Consider the following 18,405-nt stretch of genomic DNA (forward strand, 5'->3'; position numbering starts at 1 on the left):
GTCCTCCTGGTAACCTGCCTCCATCTTAAGATGGGTCCAAAAGTCACCTCATTAACATAACAAAGAGCAACTTCTCACTCTAACCACTGAGGAAATTCCAAGGGTTTTAGGAGCTCTGTGCCAGAGATGGGGATGAAGACCAAATACATATTTCTTATTATAAATCACAGTATCACAACAGCCCAAGCTGAAAAGAACAGTTGATAAAGAAGGGCTGAGCTTCCGACAGTAAATTAAGTGTAATAGATGTAAAGCGAGGCAGGATTGAGGGGCTTCCACCTGACCTATTAAGGGTTGGGGGAATCACATAATTATGTGACACATAGCAGACAATAATAAATGTTTCTCATTGTCCTCATTATTTCCACTTTTTCTAATCCTTGAGAACACAGTAACACATTCTCCCAAAGTGTAGCAAAGCACTCAGTTTATGGAAACACCAACTGATAACACTAGAGGCACCTTAGAGGAATCCTGTCATCCTGCCTTCCTTCAGAGATAGTGAAATAGGGGTTGACAGACAAGGACTCAGGCCTCCTAATTGCTCTACAACATGCTTATCCTGTGAAATGGTTAGATCCCGTGAAGCCTTCCGTGGTAGAGACAAGGCAGCTGCTGTCACTACACCCTGTACCAACCATATGTTCTGATGCCCAAACATCTGGGGCCTTGCTGATGCTGAAGGGACCGTCCCTCCCGGGGCTAGCCAATTCCTAGGGATAGAAAGGACTTGCCTTTGAGCACGCTTTTCGTGAGAAAGCCAGTCAACCCAGAGTCCAAATCCCCAACCATCTCCTCCACCCAATGCCCACATCCAGACCATGGCCACCTGCCCTAGCCCCCTGGGGCCAGATGCCAGACAACTAGGGACAGCCACTGTGCCCCAGAGCCTGATGAAATGATTCAAACAAGCCAGTTCCAAATCTGCTCACTCTGTCTTGCCCATTTTCTCCATGGAAACCAGAATGGAGTCTCTTGCCCACATTTCCCTCTCACACCTCTGCTTCCTGATGGACCCTGGCGCTTCTCTGTGTGGCCCTCCATGTCAGGTTTACACTCCATCTTGGAATCTACAAGTGTAACAAACTGTCTTTTCAATGGTAGTCGTCTCCTACTGATTCTCTGTTAGCCATGCCACTCCTATATAAAAATAAAACCTGTATTCTGAAACATGCCCCTCATCTCCGGATGATCTGACCTACCAGTGAAGAACAGCCAGAGCAGCTGCTGCTCTCAGTGGTGCTCTATCTGGGGGCACCTCTGCTGCTGCCCCCATACCCACCAGGGCTTCTGCTCCTTGCCTCTCAGCTCCTCGGGGAGCAAAAGTTTCTGTGAACATGCAAAACTGGCTTTTTAGAGAACACCTAGGAAGCCCCGTTTAAAACACCCTGTGATGCTTCTCTGGGGTTGCCCGGAGGGGTAGGCCACCAGTCTTGCAAGTCTCTTGGGGTGTTGCTTGCAGACAGACACACCTGACTTGGCCATTTTCCTTCTGCTCACAGCTCTAGTTCACCGAGCAGGGAGGCTGTACCTTAACCAAGAGCAGCACTGAATGCAGGGGAGGGGACAGGACGGCTCCCCTGGACACCAGCTGTCATATCAAAGGCTGAACACTGAACAGAGAGACCAAGGCTCCCCACAAGATTCAGGGCAGGGATGGGAGTCAACATTCTGACTGTGGCAGATCCGCAGGGACAAAGCGAAGGTGAGGTGACCAGGGGACTGCTGCCCAAACTGATTATTTATCAGAGGCTGTTGCTCTGGGCTGGTGAGCCTGGTGCTGGGCTGGATCATCTGAGACAAGGAGTAAGTGGTAGAAATAAAATCTAAGAGGTCAGTTAGATGCCTTCTGCTTCCCAGGCTTAAAGAGATTTCACAGTCAGAGTTGTGAGGGGAGGCTGGATCTGCTATGAGTGTACAGAATATTATTTACCACTTACTGGGTGCCTTTCACACATTGGGCACCAAATGGAAAATAAAACAAAAAGAGGCAATATCTGGTGAGCAAAGTAAAGGCAGGAGGAAAGTTTCCACTGGTGTCCAGAAGCCTGGAACCTCCAATAGCTGCTTTAATTTTTAATTTAACTAATGAACCTATAGGGAAATATAAAGAAAATTAAAAACATGGTGTTCTCAGCAGCTTGGGATGCTGGAAGAAAGCTGGGACAACTCTATTACCTGTCGGTGACATAGTCAACAAGATGCTGCTTGAACATGAGGCTCCACTTCTTAATTACATTCAGTAGAGATGCTTTAAAGGGTCGCACATCAATTTTCATCCAGCTCTCAAACACCCTGATGGGCTCCAGCCTGCACACGTCTTCATAGAGCTTTTCATAGGAGTCGATCTGCGATTTAAATTGATGGAGGAGGGGAGGGTTCTCTGGGATGCCATCTTCTGCATGGGCTTCAATTTCCTCGGGTGTGAGGACACGCCCATACAACAGGAACTGACTCAGGACCTCCTTCGGGTCCTCCACGTAGAGGTAGGAATACTGGCTGAAGGTGTTCCGATAGCTGCAGCAGAGGGCCATCATGCTCTGAACCCTCTCCATGAGGGTGCTCCTCATGCTGGCCAAACGGGCCATGCCCTCCACGTCAACCTGGGGAGCAAGACAACGGAAGGTAGGTTACACCCGCATTTCTCAAGAAGTTCCAGAGCTGGCTGGAAGGCAGGATGGTCACAGATCCAGTACCTGATAGTGGGGAGAGCCGTTCTGTGGGGAAAGCCGTGGCACCAAAGATGATATTCCAAAAATGCTGGCGACAAGACCCTCAACAATGTCGTGGAAGCCACCCTTCACTCCAGACTCCAGGGATGGATGGAAAACTAATTCTGGGATTGCTAAGCTCAGCTGTGCTTCGAATATTGGGGTGAGTCCTGCTCGACATTCTGTAAAACAAGGAAAACAAATGGAACAAAGAAGAATGGGTACAATGAGCAAACTGCAATGCTATTTTAAAAATGCCCAGTGCATTCCTTTTCTTTAGAGATAAGTTGTTTGGGTATAGGAAAATGGAAATGTAAAATTTGCTAACAGCCCAGGAAACGTGAGGGTGACAGTCTTGCAGTGTTTATCAACAGGGGAACCCCTGACATTTTAAACAGGCCAACTCTTGTACAGGGCTGTCCCGGGCATCGCAGGACATTTACTCTCCTTGTCCTCAGAGAGCATATCCCAGTGACTGATCAACACAAGCCAGTCCCCTTCCACATTCCGAAGGCCTCCTGGGTTGGGCAGAGCCAGGGGGTGCCAGAGCACACAGTAGAGCCTTGGGTTGAAAACAGGTTGATTTTACAAAGCCAATTTCTTGGGAGCAGCTGATCTCTTCCTAGGCACAAACCATGCACTCCCACTGGCACTCCCTAGGTGAACAGCGGTATGCTTGTCTGTGGTTACTAGGCAGGAAAAGGAAAGAGAAGTTATAATCCTGCCTGTTCAGCTCCTTTTCTATGAAAACACAACCTTTTTTAATTCGGTAGTCCTGAAGTGATGAACATTTTAAAAATGGTATCAATAATTAATAAATCCCTCATTGCTTACTAGACTAACTTGCTAAATTTAAGTCAAAATATAACATGGGGCAACATGTTCCAAGGACAAGATTAATGCTTAAACTTTTATCAGTGACTACTTATTTCTGTGTATCTTTTTGACTGTAGAAATATTTAGGAGACTGTTATTTGCTGGATACTGTGGGCAGCAGAGACTATGCATTGAAATTCATTATTCCCTCCTTCCCCAGAAATAGAGTTTTGACTGGGTATGTGGCCGCCTTCCCCCACCCTCCCTGCAGTTTGGGGTGGTAACATGACTCCCCCACCACTGGAATGTGGGAGGAAGTGACTGGTGCCATTTCCGGGCCAGGGCCACTGAGGCGGCGGCCTCCCCTCCCCTACGCTCTCTCTTTCCCACTGTCACAGGCTTGAGCCCAGATGTGGCAGTGACCCAGCTCAACCACAGAAATGAAGAGGAGGCCCTGGAGAATGGCAGGACGGCAGGAAGCTTAGACCAGCACTTGCAAGATAGAGGTCTTTGTCATTTAAGCCACAGTACAGATGGAGTTTTTGTTATCAGAATTTAGCCATTCTCCCTAACTAAAAAACCTGGGATCCTCAAAGATATGTAAGACTAGGGTCTTGCTTTCAAAACGTAGGGATCATGTATCCTATTTTGTCCCATCAAACACATATTTAACTTGGGGAAATGCAAGTTTACCAATACCATTGCAATCATACTACATTCACAGGATAGTTTTAAAACATCTATACTATTGTGCCTTGTGTATGTACTCATGATGTATTATTCCACGTTATTATATGTGTTAGATACTTATAATTTGAAAGATCAGGCTGCATGTAGTCTACAGGGTCTTAAAGACTTGCTAGACCATTTTTGACCACATGAGATTTTTATCGCATGTGCAAACATGAGAACCTAATCTGTGTGTCAGATGCAAAGACAGCATTATTACCATTCAAACCAGACTGCACTGGTGGTTCCATAACCTTGGTACAAACAACTTTAAGAGGTCAGAAGGGGGATAATATTCCTGGGTAGAGTGGGCAGTATTTGACCTATGCAGGGTTTGTATTCTGAGGGAGGATGGGGAGTCCAGCCCAAACCATGGGAATGGTCTTGGCTTCACCAAACCTGAGAAGGTGGAAAATGGGAAGGTGGACCAGGGAAGACAAAGCCGTCTGACTATGCTTCCCACGGCTCTAATTCAGTAACTCCTGTTTTCTGAAGCTTGATTTAGACTGATTAGATTTTATGGTTTTGCTTTTGCTATAGGTCTCATAGTTTGAGAGCCTGGTTTATTGTCCAAGTTTTGGAGAGAAGTCTTTTCCTTTTGAACAATTTAGAAACTCAATACCTTTGCCATTTTACTGTGTGTAATCACAAAATGTCCACAGCATTTTGGGAGAAGTCACAGAATGCTCAGTTACCCTTTACTGTAAATCAATACACTTTATGACTGTTATCTCTCCAGGAATAACCCACATCCATAAGCCAGTAAATACCAGTATTTTCTAGGAGGTACTTGAGGGAGCACTCAATGGCTAGAAAGAATCCATCCAGCAACATGTCATCGATGTACTTAACGTAAGTCTTCCAGATATTAGAGGCTGGGTCTGCTGAAAACAGACCCAGGTTTTCCTACAAAAAACAAAATGGATTTATTAAACCATGTTAAATAACATGGAAGGACTGGTCTAGTTACCAGTAATAGGAATGAAAAGAACACATAGAGAAAAAAAGCATTCCTGTGAAGACTTTGCTATTACATGTGTATCAGATCCATTCCGTTTAATGGTTTTAGCCACTGGCTGGAAGGAACACAAAGTTAACCCAGGCAGGGAATAGGGGGTATCATCCTGTCCCTAAGAAAGGAGGGTGGTGTCTGGCCATGTTGCTGGGTGCAGTGTGCACACCTCATAAACGCTGGCTGATGGGCTGGGCAGGAAGCTGCCTCAACACAGAAGACAGGGGAGGCAGAGGGAATACGAAGGGCGGGGGGTGTTATGACTCAAGGCTCATAAGAAATTTGGGGTTCAAGCAAGTAAAGCATTTCCTAGATAATCCCTAGAAACGAGTTGGAGTGTTTTGTGTTGTCATTTAACTAAAAACCTTCATCACACGGAGTAATTGAGAAAACACATACACATAAATGAATGCCACATTCTCCCTCTCTGTCTCTCTCCCTCTGTCTCTGTCCTTCTTGCTCTTGTTCTCTTTCTCGGTCTTTCCTGACCTGGTGGTTGTGACAAGTAGAGTTGTCCCATTTGCTCTGCCTCATCTTCATTATTAAGCCTTTTTTCAGCAACTTCCCATTCATCTTATCTCTCCAAAGCAAGTGGTAATGAGTTTGCAGGAGTAAAATTTCTAGGTGATTCACACTCACTTATCCCTTTATGAACATTTCCAGGTTGTAAATCCCCCTGGATTAAAAAACAACCTCGGGAGCCTGCCTTTAAGTGACAAAACTCTGAAGTTTCTAAAGTGTATTACAGCTTTCCTTTCTCAGTCAGTTGAAGATGTTCCTAATAACTTAAAGTCCATCATCACACAAATAACACAGTGATGATATAGAGTTTCTCTCAGATGTTATTAAAATGTGCATGTCGGTTTTTTTCTCTAAAACTTCTGGTTTTCATGACTGCTTTGCATGGCTGCTCTATTTCCTCCCTCAGTCTGCACTTTTCACCTTTCTACCTCAGATCTACTATGGTCTAAGGAGCAAACATGTTGGGGTTTCCTGTGACCTAAGAAGAAAAAGCTCAAGTTTCTGATCCTGGCCAAGACAGAGGAATGAGATCGGACTTACTCTTCTACAAACAACTATAGAACTGGGTACAATACAAGAAACAACTGGTTTAGGCTACTTGGTAACCGACAATACAGAGATATGATCCTGGAGAGGAGGAAAATATCCAGGTGAGCTGCACAACCATGGCTTTCTACATAAACACTTTCCCAACCACGGCATGAGGAAATGGAGCTCAGTAACAGCACCCTTCCTGCTGGTCAGAACAGGTGGCACTGGAGCTGGGCTGCTAAGGCTGCTGAGTCCTCTTGAGCCCTTGAATAGTAAGCTGTCCACATTTAGGGCAAGGCTCTGCAAGGCCTGGCAGAGAACAGTTACTGAGGCTCGAAGCTGAATGGAGACTGTCAAGGTCATGCAGTGCCAGAAGACATTTGTGCTCTACCAGAAATTATCTGCAGGTAACCCAGGAATTCATTAGACCCCAGAAATGCCATGCTTAGGATTAGAACTGTTCTGATCTAGAGTCAGGCCTCTTTAGACCCTCCCTTAGTAAAGCTTAATAGTGAGCATCAATGGGATCAAGTGGTAAGTGAACTGCCTGCCGAAACAAAATACAAACTCCGTAAGGGAAATCACACCCAGATTCTAAAGTGGCATCCAACATGACTAGAACATAATACAAAAATTACTGGACATGCAGAGAAGAAGGAAAATGTGACATTTAACCAAGAGTGAAAATAATTAATAAGAACAGACTCAGAAAATAGCGGCCATACCCATCTTGGAATGCCTATTCCTTAGACTTATTTTAAGTCAGAGAAAAACACACTTCAGTCACACTAAAAAAACAGGCTCAGAAAATAAAATCGATGTTAGCATTATCAGACAAGAATGCCATAATTGATTTAAAACTCCCTAAATCTGAGGAAAAACAGATTCAAGACACTGTTGTTAAATATAAACTCCCAAATTTTGAAATATAAAATCCCCAACTCCGAGCTGGATGACTATAAAGAAAACCTATTTAGGCACATCATAGTTAAACAGAAAACAATGCAAAGATTTAAAAAGAAGCTATTAAAAGCTGCCTGATAGAAATAATAGATTACATATAGAGGAACAAAGATACAAATTAGGGCTGGCTTCTCGTCAGGAACATTAGAGGGTAGAAGACAATGAGATGACTTCTGAAAGAAAAATAAAACTGTCTACACAGAATTCCACATCCAGTGAAACTATCCTTCAGAAACAAAGGTGAAATGAGGACATTTTTGGATAGACAAAAACTGAGAGAATGTGTCATTAGCAGACTTGAACTACAAGGAATAGCAGAGGAAGTTCTTCAGGCTGAAAACAAATGACCACAGATGGTAACTCAGTTCTATAGAAAGGAAAAACAAGTCTGAAAATGGTGGGTTTGTGGGTAAATATAAAACATAATGAACATTTTTCTTGAAATTTTAAAGCAAAAAATCATAATACTCTACTGCAGGATTTGTTTCACATACGTGCACACACACGCACACCTCAAAACTGTGACAGATGGGGGTCAGGGTGGTTTTGAATTGAACCATATGTTGCTAGGTCACACTATAGTGTGGGTATCTCTCATATTTCATGGGAAAACTGTAAGTAGATTTAGACTAGTTCAAGAGAGACACAGAAACCTAGAACCACCACTGCAAATGTAATCCAACAACAAAAGCTGAAATGCCAATGAGAAATTAAATCCTAAAATATATGTCATCAATAACAAGGTGAGAAAGGAAGAGGTAGAGGAACAAAGAAGATGAAGCAAGTAGAACACAAACAGCAAAATGGCAGAGCTAACTCCAGCCATACCAGTACTTATATCAAATGTTAATAGTCTGAACGTTACAGAGATTAGCAGGCAGAGTTGTTAGAAAAGTAACTTTCTACCATGTGCTGCTTGTCTATAAGGGAATAAATTCGAATCCAGAGAAGCAATGGGTTGGAGGTAAAAGAGTGGGAACAGATGGATAAGGCAATAAGTAGGGATGGTGAGTCTGGAAGGAAAGGTTATAGTATTATCAGGAGAAAACAGATTTCAAGGCAAGGGGGTATTACCAGAAATCAACAGGGAATTTCATAATGATGAAATGGTCGATTCATCAGGAAGTTGTAATAATTATAAACCTGTGTTTGTACCTACTAACAAGGTTTCAAATACATGATGAAAAATCGGACAGAACTAAAGGACTAAACGGACATATCCAAAATCCTAGGTGGAGATTTTACCACTCTGCCTTCAGTAATTAAAAGAACAAATAGACAAAAAAATGCAGAAAGCTCATAGAAGATAGGAACAACACTACCAATCACATGGAACTTACTGGTATTTGCAGAACCCTACAGCCACCCATGGAAGAACAAACATATTGTTAAGTACACAGGGAACATGCAGTACGATAGACAATATTCTAGGTCATGGACCAAATCTCAGGGAACTCCAAATGATTGAAATCTTACAGAGTATTTTCTCTGAACACAAGGAAATTAAATGAGATACCAATTTCATTAAGATATCCAGAGAAGCCCCAAATATGTGGGAACTCAACAATGCACTTCTAAACAACCACTGAGTTAAAGAAGTTGCAAGAGAAAAAATTTAAAACTGAAAGATAATGAGAATGAGGCAGATTAAATGTATGAATGCCACTAATGTCCTGCTAAGAGGGAAATTATTGCCAGCAAATGCTTGCATTAGTAAGAAAGAAAGGCTTACAGTCAATACCCTAAGCTTCTACCCTGACAGGCTAGGAAAAAAAAGATGAGCAAATTAACCCCCAGTTAACTAGAAAGATAAAATTAAAAAACCAACATATTAGAAAACAGATAAAGAAAGTGAACAAAATCAAAAGTGTAACATCTTACCATGTTTCAAAGCATAGGTAACCCCAAATTACCAACTGTGACTCATTACTGACTTTGTGCATGAGGCCTGCCAGCCAGAACTGCCCCATGGCTGCTCCAGTGGGGTTGGAGTTGGTGGCCATTTATGGCACTTTTCCATTGCTCGGTCTCTGATGATAAGACATGAAGTTGCCTTGATCACAAGGCAGGGCAGAGCTTCACTGCATGGAGTGCAGTCCTCTGCATTGTTTTCTTCTCTTTACCAAGTGCAGTTAGGGAGCCATGGTAATCTCTCACCTCACCAGGCTCTACAAAGTTAGGTTCTGAAAATGATGCTGGAGGTCCTTACTAGGTTGCATGGGCAAGTCTGGGGTGATTCATGTAGCAGGCACTTTAGGATTCTATCCTTGGCATCCCCTTTGAGGTTTTGTGTGGGATTTAAGTGGCTACTAAGAGGTGTCATTATTAACATAGCACTGATTTTGACACTGATGCAGAATGTGACTTTTCATTCCCCCTTTCTGTTGCTTTTAGTTCTTTTGCTATGAGTATAAACTGCTATTCCTAACTGCAGAAGACATAGCATCTATTGACTGCTCTAATTTTCAAGTTACTTCTTGCACCCAAACACTTCTTGAGGGTTTCCCTGTACTAGTATTACGTGCGTCTGAGAGGTTCATTATTACCTGAATAAGGGCGTGAATCTTACGGCCAGATTCTTTGATGAGACTATAAGATTTTTGCACTCGATCATGCTGATCATCCGTGGAAAGAAGGCATTCCTTTTTTCCATCTTTTCTCTTAAATATTGGAGACACCCATGTTTTCATGATGTTTTGAATCTCTTCCACATTGTCTTTAGTTTTCTGAATTCTTTGTTCAAGATCATGAATACTATTGGTGATTTGACTGACATAATCCCAAATATCTGTTCCCCAAAAGAAATACAGTTAATTGAGATAGTTTATAGGGGCACAGCTAAAAGTCTAGTCTCAATGAAAGACAGGGATTTAACACTCCTGGGTTTCAAAAGACTTTTTCTGCACACATCACTTCATTATCATAAGGGCCTTTTTCTCCTAGTTGTATCAAAAAGTCAGCTCTTACCAGAACCCTGATTATTCAGGAAAAGAAACAGTGATGTTTACCAAACACCCAACAATAGTTGGTGCCAGTGCTAGGGCACAACAGTGCAACTTGGTGACTTGTTTTGGGGTTATTGAGTCTTATTTTTTAAAGAACTTTCACTGTATTAAATGTTGAGAATATCATTCCCCTTGTATAAGGAATAAAGTTCCAACTTGTTTAATATGGCATTTCAAGACTTTTGTGAGTTGACTGTGACATTCTTTTCAAACATTAACTCTTCTGAGAATCCTAATGCAAATTAATCTCCCTCCCCTGTGATTCATCACACCTCATTTTTAAGTCTATGATGGCTTATTTTCACAGCCTGTCTTGTGTGATTTGGGTTGTCCATATGTCTGTTGTCCCCAGTACATGTGAGTTCTTTGAGGATAGGGGTCAGTCTCCCAACAGTCCCTCACATACGACCCTGCATAGGTTAATCCATCAATGAAAATTTGTTGAACTGAATCAGAGTATACAAGAGAAGTGAATGTATAGTCCCCACCTTTAAGATGTTCATAATCTAGTTAAGAACATTAACAGTGGTAATATACTAAAAATCCTCATTCATGGAGTGCCCAGTATATGCTGGAGACTGTGAGAGATGGAGCCTCTCTCAAGCAATCGTGCAGCCTCTCCAGGTGCCTGGCAGTAAAATGTTCTAAGCCTACTAATCATTTCCAAAGAGAAGGAAGAAGGCACACCAATATCCCTTGTCTTCTCCACTTTGGATATACATCTGAGGGGATAGACTTATGTTTCAAATACAAACCAGATCACCATGGAATCATCTGAGGATCTACCAGCTTGTTAGGATCTTGACTCCCCATGTTTTCCCCAGACTCCAGGTGGTGCCATTACCTTCCGTTTGCCAGTTGAGAGTCTCCTCTGCAGCTCTCAGGCAGAGATCAATATTTTGCAGCTCTTTCCTCACTAATGGAAATTCTACCTCTAGCAGACTTTTCAAAACCTTGTTGTACCAATTGGCCATTAGCTCCAAGTTAGCCACAAGCTGCCGATAGAATTCCCTGGAAGAGAACATGGCTGCTGCCGTCTCGGGGATGTGCTTCATCTGCCTGGGTTCGAGATAACTCATTTCTTTCAGCACTGAAATCAGCTGGAGAAAGAATTGACGTAAGTGGCTGTAGTTCCATGGCAGTGAGTATCGGCGATGTCATTCAAGGACAAGAAAAACCCAGGGATGCAAATACCTTCTGGGTCTCCTCTGAACTCCTGTTCCTACATGTTCCTTAAAGCTAGTTTCGGAAAAGGAAACTGTCAGGCAGAAGGAAGAGCTCGTCCTGGCTGAGCCAGGTCCCATCAAGAGCTGGTGGTCTGAAGGATGACGTGCATCTGGTCTGGGCCACCCATGTGCATGAAAAGACTCAAACTGGGACAAATAGTATCCTCTCCAAATTAGGTCAAACACATAGTCACAGACATGGACAGAACTGAGGGGAGATGCCCACTGTACAATGTTAACCATGGAAAAGAATCATTTGAAATATCCCTTCCTGTAAGTAACCCTGGGCTGTCATGTCTTTGTGTTTTAATATACAAGGAGGTCAGAAAATGGAAGTCACCCAGGCTTTTCTGAACTTCTATGGGATGCTGACTTTAGTGGCAAGTACAGAAGTGAGAAGCCAAGCAGATGTGGCCAAGTGAAAAAACAGGTTTATGGAAGGGTTTCCAGGCTCCATTTCTCATTATCTGTCATCCTGGCACCTCTGATGTGCATAGGTATGGATGACAAACAAAAAGCTGTAAGTCCTCCGACCCATCACTACTCCCCACACCCCACTCTGTGTAAGAGCCCTGGGCTCCTGACTCTCCTTCCAGGGGCTCAGGGCCAGTTCTTCATTGCTGCCTAGCCAACTCTACTCAAGCTTTAGACAAAGGCTAACTACTCAGCAGGAAAATGACCTCAGCCTCTAGTTGATTTGGAATAAAGCTCAAGACAGATAATAAAAATCTAGATGCAAAAAAATGAAAACAAATATTAAAAGAAAATGTGGGGTAGTTATATAATATGGAGGTAGAGAAGGCCATTCAGAACATACAACCACAAAATACAAGATAAAATTTAGAGGCATAAAATATGATATATATAACAAAATGGCACACTTCAACTGGTAAAAGTATTTGCAACAGACTTCTTAATATCTGACAAAATACTTATCAAATATTCTAACAAATTTATAGGAAAAGAGGCCCTTTCCACTCAAAAGTGGGCAGAAGACATGAACAAGCAATTCATGGGAAAACCATGAACAGCTAATGAACACATGAAAAAGGTTCTACTTTACCAGTGGTCAAATAAATGGAAATTAAAACAATGGTGAGATATTACATATATACATATTTATATTCAGTTCCACAGGCTGGAAGTGACTTGAAGAAATGTGTATTGGCTTAGCTGTCACCTCTCTCTACACTGGATTCCCAGAGACTTGCCATCAGGAGAGAGGAAGGTGGCTGCTTTTAACTCGGGGTGGCCAATACTTTTCTTTGGCTGAATGATGTACTTCCTGATGTGGGCTAACTTTGGCCAAAGTTTTTTCCAGCATTAATTTGCCCATGGCAGCTGCAATCCACACAGTCTTCCACCGTGGATCATCTAGACTAAGGCTTCCCAACCATGGCACTACTAACGTTTGCAGACAAAAACTCTTTATGGTGCAAAGTAAAGAGCCAGCAGCATCCCCACTATCTACTCACTCTGTGCTACTGGCACTCACCCCATAGTTTATAACCAAAAATGCCTCCAGGAGGACAAAACTGCCTTGGTTGAGAATCACTAAAATCTTATTTTGGATTCTTATTTCCAAAGCTACTCCTTTGAGGTTTGTCTTATGGTATCTAATAAAGATAGATTTGTGCATGTTGAGATTCTAGCTCCCAACTAGCTGAGGACTCCCTGAGAACAGGAACCAGTGTTACATTTGGTTGGCCCTCCAGCCTCTAGTCGGTGCCTTCACACAGAGCGTGCATTCAAGGTAGGCCTAATTGACTGTTTGGTACTAACTGGTCTGTAATGCTGGTTTTCTATCTGTCCCAAGAGGGGTAGCAATGTCTGTACCTTCTGGAATTTCAGGTAGAGTATACCTAAAATATGATATTGAAACTTCTTGATGAGTTAATCTTATGTGTACTTCCTTAACTTCATATGGGAAGTCAAGTTCATAATAAAGCTTTTCTCATATGAAAATTTAAAGACTATTTTGCAATATTTTATGTTGTGCAAAATCAAAGCAAATATATCAGCTAACCCTGGAGAAGAATATGAATATTGGACAACTTAAGAAAACACAACACTGAGGAATTCATCCTGAAAAGGAAATCCGGGGTGCAAATTCTTTTGAGCAGGTTTTATATGCTCTAATTAAAAGCCATTTTGCCTTTGAAATCAGCAGAGTTAAGCAAAACTCTTCAAGAACACAAAAGGAAATTACTGCTGCCTGACTTACCTGTGGGTTAAAGTTGACAGTGATCTGCTTCGTCTCTGGGTCACGTTGCAGAAGTGGCTGGGAAAGATTGTACTGTGACTTCTCTGATACCGTCTGACACCAGTCATCATAAAGACTTGTCTCATATCTGTGCGGATCAGAGACAACAGCCACTTCATAAGCACCTTCCCCCCGCAACACCTAGCAATGATTTACTAAAGATACATTCGACATATATATCTATACAGAGAGATATATTAACAAATATACAACATACCTGTGTGCATGCACATATACATATGTACATTCATATATATACACACACACACATATATAAAACCATGAACTGAAGATACTATTTAGTAAAATACCTGGCTACATTCTTAAGTCAAAGTCATTGACTCAGCCAGGCATGGCAGCTCCTGCAGGTAACCCCTCATTTCTAATGGTGCTCATCAGAGGTGAGAGAAAGAGAGGCTCCATGAGGTCTTTGTAGGGGATAAAGGTTGTAATTAGTCTCAGCCAATGTGGGAAGAAGTAACTGGGTAAGATCTGCTCTCACACTAATCTGCAGGCAGCTCACGCACACTTATAGCCCAGTCTCCACAGGCTGACTGCACACCTGCCCTGCACTGGGCAAGGAGACAGAGCCACCAGGAGTGCCCCACCAGGTGGTAAAGGCTGCTAGCGGCAGGGGCCGCGGGAAACAGTGTAGCAAGTGCAGGCCTAGAGAGCTGCACAGGGCGTTAGGCGCCTAATGGCAGGGGTGGGGGTGACAGGGAAATTCCCAGGCAGGTTTTGTGGAAGAGGGGCCGAAGCGATGCCTGGCTGAGTGTAAGGATGAGTAGTGGCTGGGCAGCAGAAGAGTGTTCCTGGCAGAAACAACAGCATGGCCAAAATCTGGAGGTAAGAACATAAGAGTGTATGCTAAGTATACCTGAGGCTGGAGGGGCTAAGGGTCAAGGCTGGAGAGGGAGGTAAGGACCACATTACAAAAGGCTTTGCATGTGTTGGTAAAGAGATGGTAGGAGGCCCTCCTGAGGGCTTTTCAGCCAGGGGATGTGGTGACTGATCACTGAGAGATTTGGCAACTGTGGGCAGTGTGGGCACCAGACCCTGGGCCCCCCCCCAAAAGACTTACCATAGGTTTAAAGCAGGAACAACTATGAACCCCTGCAAAATTTTCATTCTTATGCTTTCTCCATAGAAGGATACAAGAAATATTTTTAAAACGTATTTTCTCTCTGTGCAGCACAAACTGTTGCTTTCTGCTTAGTGAGCAGCTGCTGTGATTTCCTATCACACTGATTTCAGAGTGCCGGGAAGAGCACCCTACTTTTTCTAAATTGCCAAGTTCATGCTCCCAACAAAACTACACTGGACAAGTGTCTGGTTCTAGAATAGAGCTGCATTCCCCAGAGGCCCTGTGTCTGCAAGCCAGAAGCACTGTACTCACAGATATTGGGTTTATAACTTAAAACACAGGTGACATTTCACAGCCAATGAGGATCTGAACCAACTTGGGACTGCAAAAGGCATCACAGGGCCTGTGCAATTTGCAGAACAAGACAATCCCAGAAGTGCTTACTTTTCCAGCAAGGAGAGCATCGCTTCATATTTTTGTATCATGCACTTTCCTTCAGCTGATTCCATGCAACTATCCGTACAACAGAGAAAAAAATGGCACCCAATTAGAAGAAGTCAAAATAATGGTCTGAATAACAAATTGCAGCCTATAAAGAACAGTTTCTTGAGCTGGTTTCCAAATGCCCTTAAAATGAGCCTTCATTCTCCTTCCTGAACATCCTCTGCGGGCCACTAGGGGCCATTTGCAGGTTCTGAAACACAAGCAGCCCCAAGGATGACAGAGATGGCAGAACCTTCCACCCACCCTTTCACCCCAGCCAGCCAGTCATGCACAGGGAAATGAAGTCCTTCAAAAATATGAATGAAAGGGAAATTGAGAGATGGAAGAAAAATTCTAAGTGCTGTTGTATTTTATATTTAGGGAAAAAAACGATATGTAATTATACATCATAAAAACTATGTAACATATATAACATTATACATGAGTATATATATATAACAGTGTTTCATATGTGTGTATAACAATGTTTTATATATGTATATATGTATATAACAATGTTTATACACATATGTATAAACATTGTTATATACATGTGTGTATGTGTGTGCATGTGTGTATGTGTGTGTACACGTACATTTCTCTCTCTCTGAAATCCCTCTAGGACAGGCAATGAGAAACCCTGCTACTAATTACTCATTGACATGTTCCTAAGAGGTTCCCTCCACTTCTTATGCCCCCAAACTTCAGCACACATGATGCACATACATGCAGACACATACATGCACATATACACGTGCTCACATGCACAGACACACACTCAGATTCCACAGGGATGCTGAGGACCACAGAGGAATGTGAGCAGAGTCCGGCCCCAGGCACTGTTACCCACACTTGTTCCCCTAGTTTTGACACTCCTTTGCAACACTGTATGTTCCCAGGAGGGTCCAGCTCCTGGGAGAATTGGTGAAATATCCATCATTTTCAGAAACCTTCACACTAAGTGTCTTGGAGGTTCTGGTCTTGTTTGTTCTGTTAGCAAAATGATACAGTTTATTGCAAAGATTCTTTAAAATCCATTTGCTATATAAACCAATACAGGGTGTCTTCACAAGATCTCCTGAACTTTCAGTGTAAGCCCTCATGCCTGCAGAGAGAGCCCTGGATTTCCTGGCCATTTTTTCCAGGTGCTTAGTTCCCTTACATGGTGATTGGGGAGATGCGGCTGCCAGGCAGTAAGAAGTACAAAGGGTTTCGGACCAGAGGGTGGGCTCCCCTCTCAAACTGTGGGATTTCTGCAAGGTTCATGATCCAAGATTTCAGTTTTGTATCTGGAACAGAAAGAGGCTAGAGGAGAGAGGGGCTTCTCACGCAGGGGTCTGTGGCATTGGCCAGAAGGCCCAAGAAGCCATAGGAATGAGGACTGACTGCCTATATGTAGACTGTACTTCATGGTGAGGCATCTAAAACACTTTAATTAACCAATTTCTATAGAGAGAGTGCAAGACAAATGTGAATTCATTTTTAAAACCAATGGCATATCCATGGGAATTGTAGGGGACATGGTGGGGTGCCATTCAGGGCCCCTCCCAGGACCAGGCAGCTGAGGGGAAGTATGGCTGCTCCCTCTTTGGGAACAGCCTCGGCCAGAAAAAGCCATGTTGCCCTAAGTTGGGCCCCTCCCAGGACAGCAGACATCAAGCAACAAGCTGATGTGGGAGTAGGAAGCCCGGGAATACCAGAGGGCCAGAGTTCCCCATAAAATGGGCTGAGGCCTTGTTGCAACTGTATCACAGCTCACTTCTCCCTCTGCCCAATCCCTTCCCCTAACCCCCAGATGCTGTTCCCAAGAGCATCTCTGAATTCCTGCACACACATGTTGGTGTCTGCTTCAAGAGAACTAGACCATGGGCAGCTACTGCTTTCTACTTTTCTAGAAGCCGACCCACTCCTCCCCACCCACTCACATCTTCTCCCTGCCACCAAGCTTCCCATGGTAGGGGCCACTGGGAAGAGCTGTGGGCTAGGAGCCCTGAGCCCCAGGCTCGTTTCAGTTCTTTCCTTTCCTTTCTTTGTGAATTTAGGTTTGTAGCCTCATTTCTGCTTCTCTCAGTTTCTTCATCTGCAAAACAAAGCTCTCGCTCAGATCAGAGCAGATGCTGCAGATGGTTGCTGCCCTCCTACCCCATGACACTTCAGACCTGCCCCAGGAGCGTGATCGTGTGATCTGTGTAGAGTCTGAAAAAATGTAGAATACTTGAGAATTTTGAAGTAGAGCATTTCACATACAAATCCAGATTTTTAGCTTCTCTCCAAGAGTCTAGAGATTGTTCACACAGAGTCTGCTCTTCTGCTCCCCAGGCTGGATGGCATATCCCTCGGGGCTCCCTCCCAGCTGTCTTGCACTGTCTTCCAGGCCCCTGAAAGCATTTGGTCTTGGCCCTTGGGTCTCTAAAGCCCTTCCTAGCATCAAAATGCCCATAATGCCAATGCCTCCACTTCCTTTGTTGCTGTTGTGTTTGCCAAAGTGGGTGCTCTAGACGAGACTGAGCCGTTAGAGAGAGGGCTCAGGGAACGACTGGCCTCCAGAGGAAGCACCTTGAACATGGCAAAATGTTCCCTCTCGCTTCTAGCAAGTCGAGAGGCGCTCACTAGCCTGACTTCCAGATGCAGCTATGAGGTAGGTCACTGGTCTCCAACTCTGTCAGTTGTCAGAAACCTGGGGAGGCTTGCCGAGGAAGCAGACTCACAGGCCCCATCCCGGGACTGGGATCCAGTGGGCGAGGGGTGAGCTTGGGAATCTGCATTTTTATAGGCAGCCAAGGGGTTCTGATGCATACATCAAGTCCTTACACCATGCTTGACACTGGGCTTCACTGTTTTGCAGCAGCCTCCAAAGAGACATTGTGTCAGAGGGAGCTGTGAGGAGGAATTCCAGGGGGCTTGAAAATTCTCACTCATTTTCCTCTGAAAAGGAATCTCGCGGACCAGAAAGGGTCAGACTGTGGTCCATTAAGTTTCATTTTAACACCAAGAGCCCCCTAATTAGTCCAATATATCAATCTTGTTACTGTTTGGCCAACAGCTATGTGGTTGCTGTGG

The 18,405-nt window shown here is 43.6% G+C and overlaps 1 protein-coding gene across 2 annotated transcripts in view; it reads right to left on the bottom strand.

Annotated features, from left to right (window-relative positions):
- LOC108387708 (dynein axonemal heavy chain 9) overlaps nucleotides 1-18,405 on the bottom strand; it is an 890,975-nt gene that overhangs the window by 834,559 nt on the left and 38,011 nt on the right. For both annotated transcript variants that reach the window (XM_073234761.1, XM_073234762.1), the window contains exons 12-18: nucleotides 15,307-15,375; nucleotides 13,740-13,866; nucleotides 11,134-11,389; nucleotides 9,831-10,072; nucleotides 5,027-5,162; nucleotides 2,697-2,893; nucleotides 2,179-2,603 (exon numbers count right to left, since the gene is read on the bottom strand). In XM_073234761.1, coding sequence (XP_073090862.1) covers nucleotides 2,179-2,603; nucleotides 2,697-2,893; nucleotides 5,027-5,162; nucleotides 9,831-10,072; nucleotides 11,134-11,389; nucleotides 13,740-13,866; nucleotides 15,307-15,375 — 1,452 coding nt within the window. The remainder of the gene's footprint in view (nucleotides 1-2,178; nucleotides 2,604-2,696; nucleotides 2,894-5,026; nucleotides 5,163-9,830; nucleotides 10,073-11,133; nucleotides 11,390-13,739; nucleotides 13,867-15,306; nucleotides 15,376-18,405) is intronic.

The sequence above is a fragment of the Manis javanica genome, chromosome 4, assembly GCF_040802235.1.
Source record: "Manis javanica isolate MJ-LG chromosome 4, MJ_LKY, whole genome shotgun sequence".
Taxonomy (NCBI): domain Eukaryota; kingdom Metazoa; phylum Chordata; class Mammalia; order Pholidota; family Manidae; genus Manis; species Manis javanica.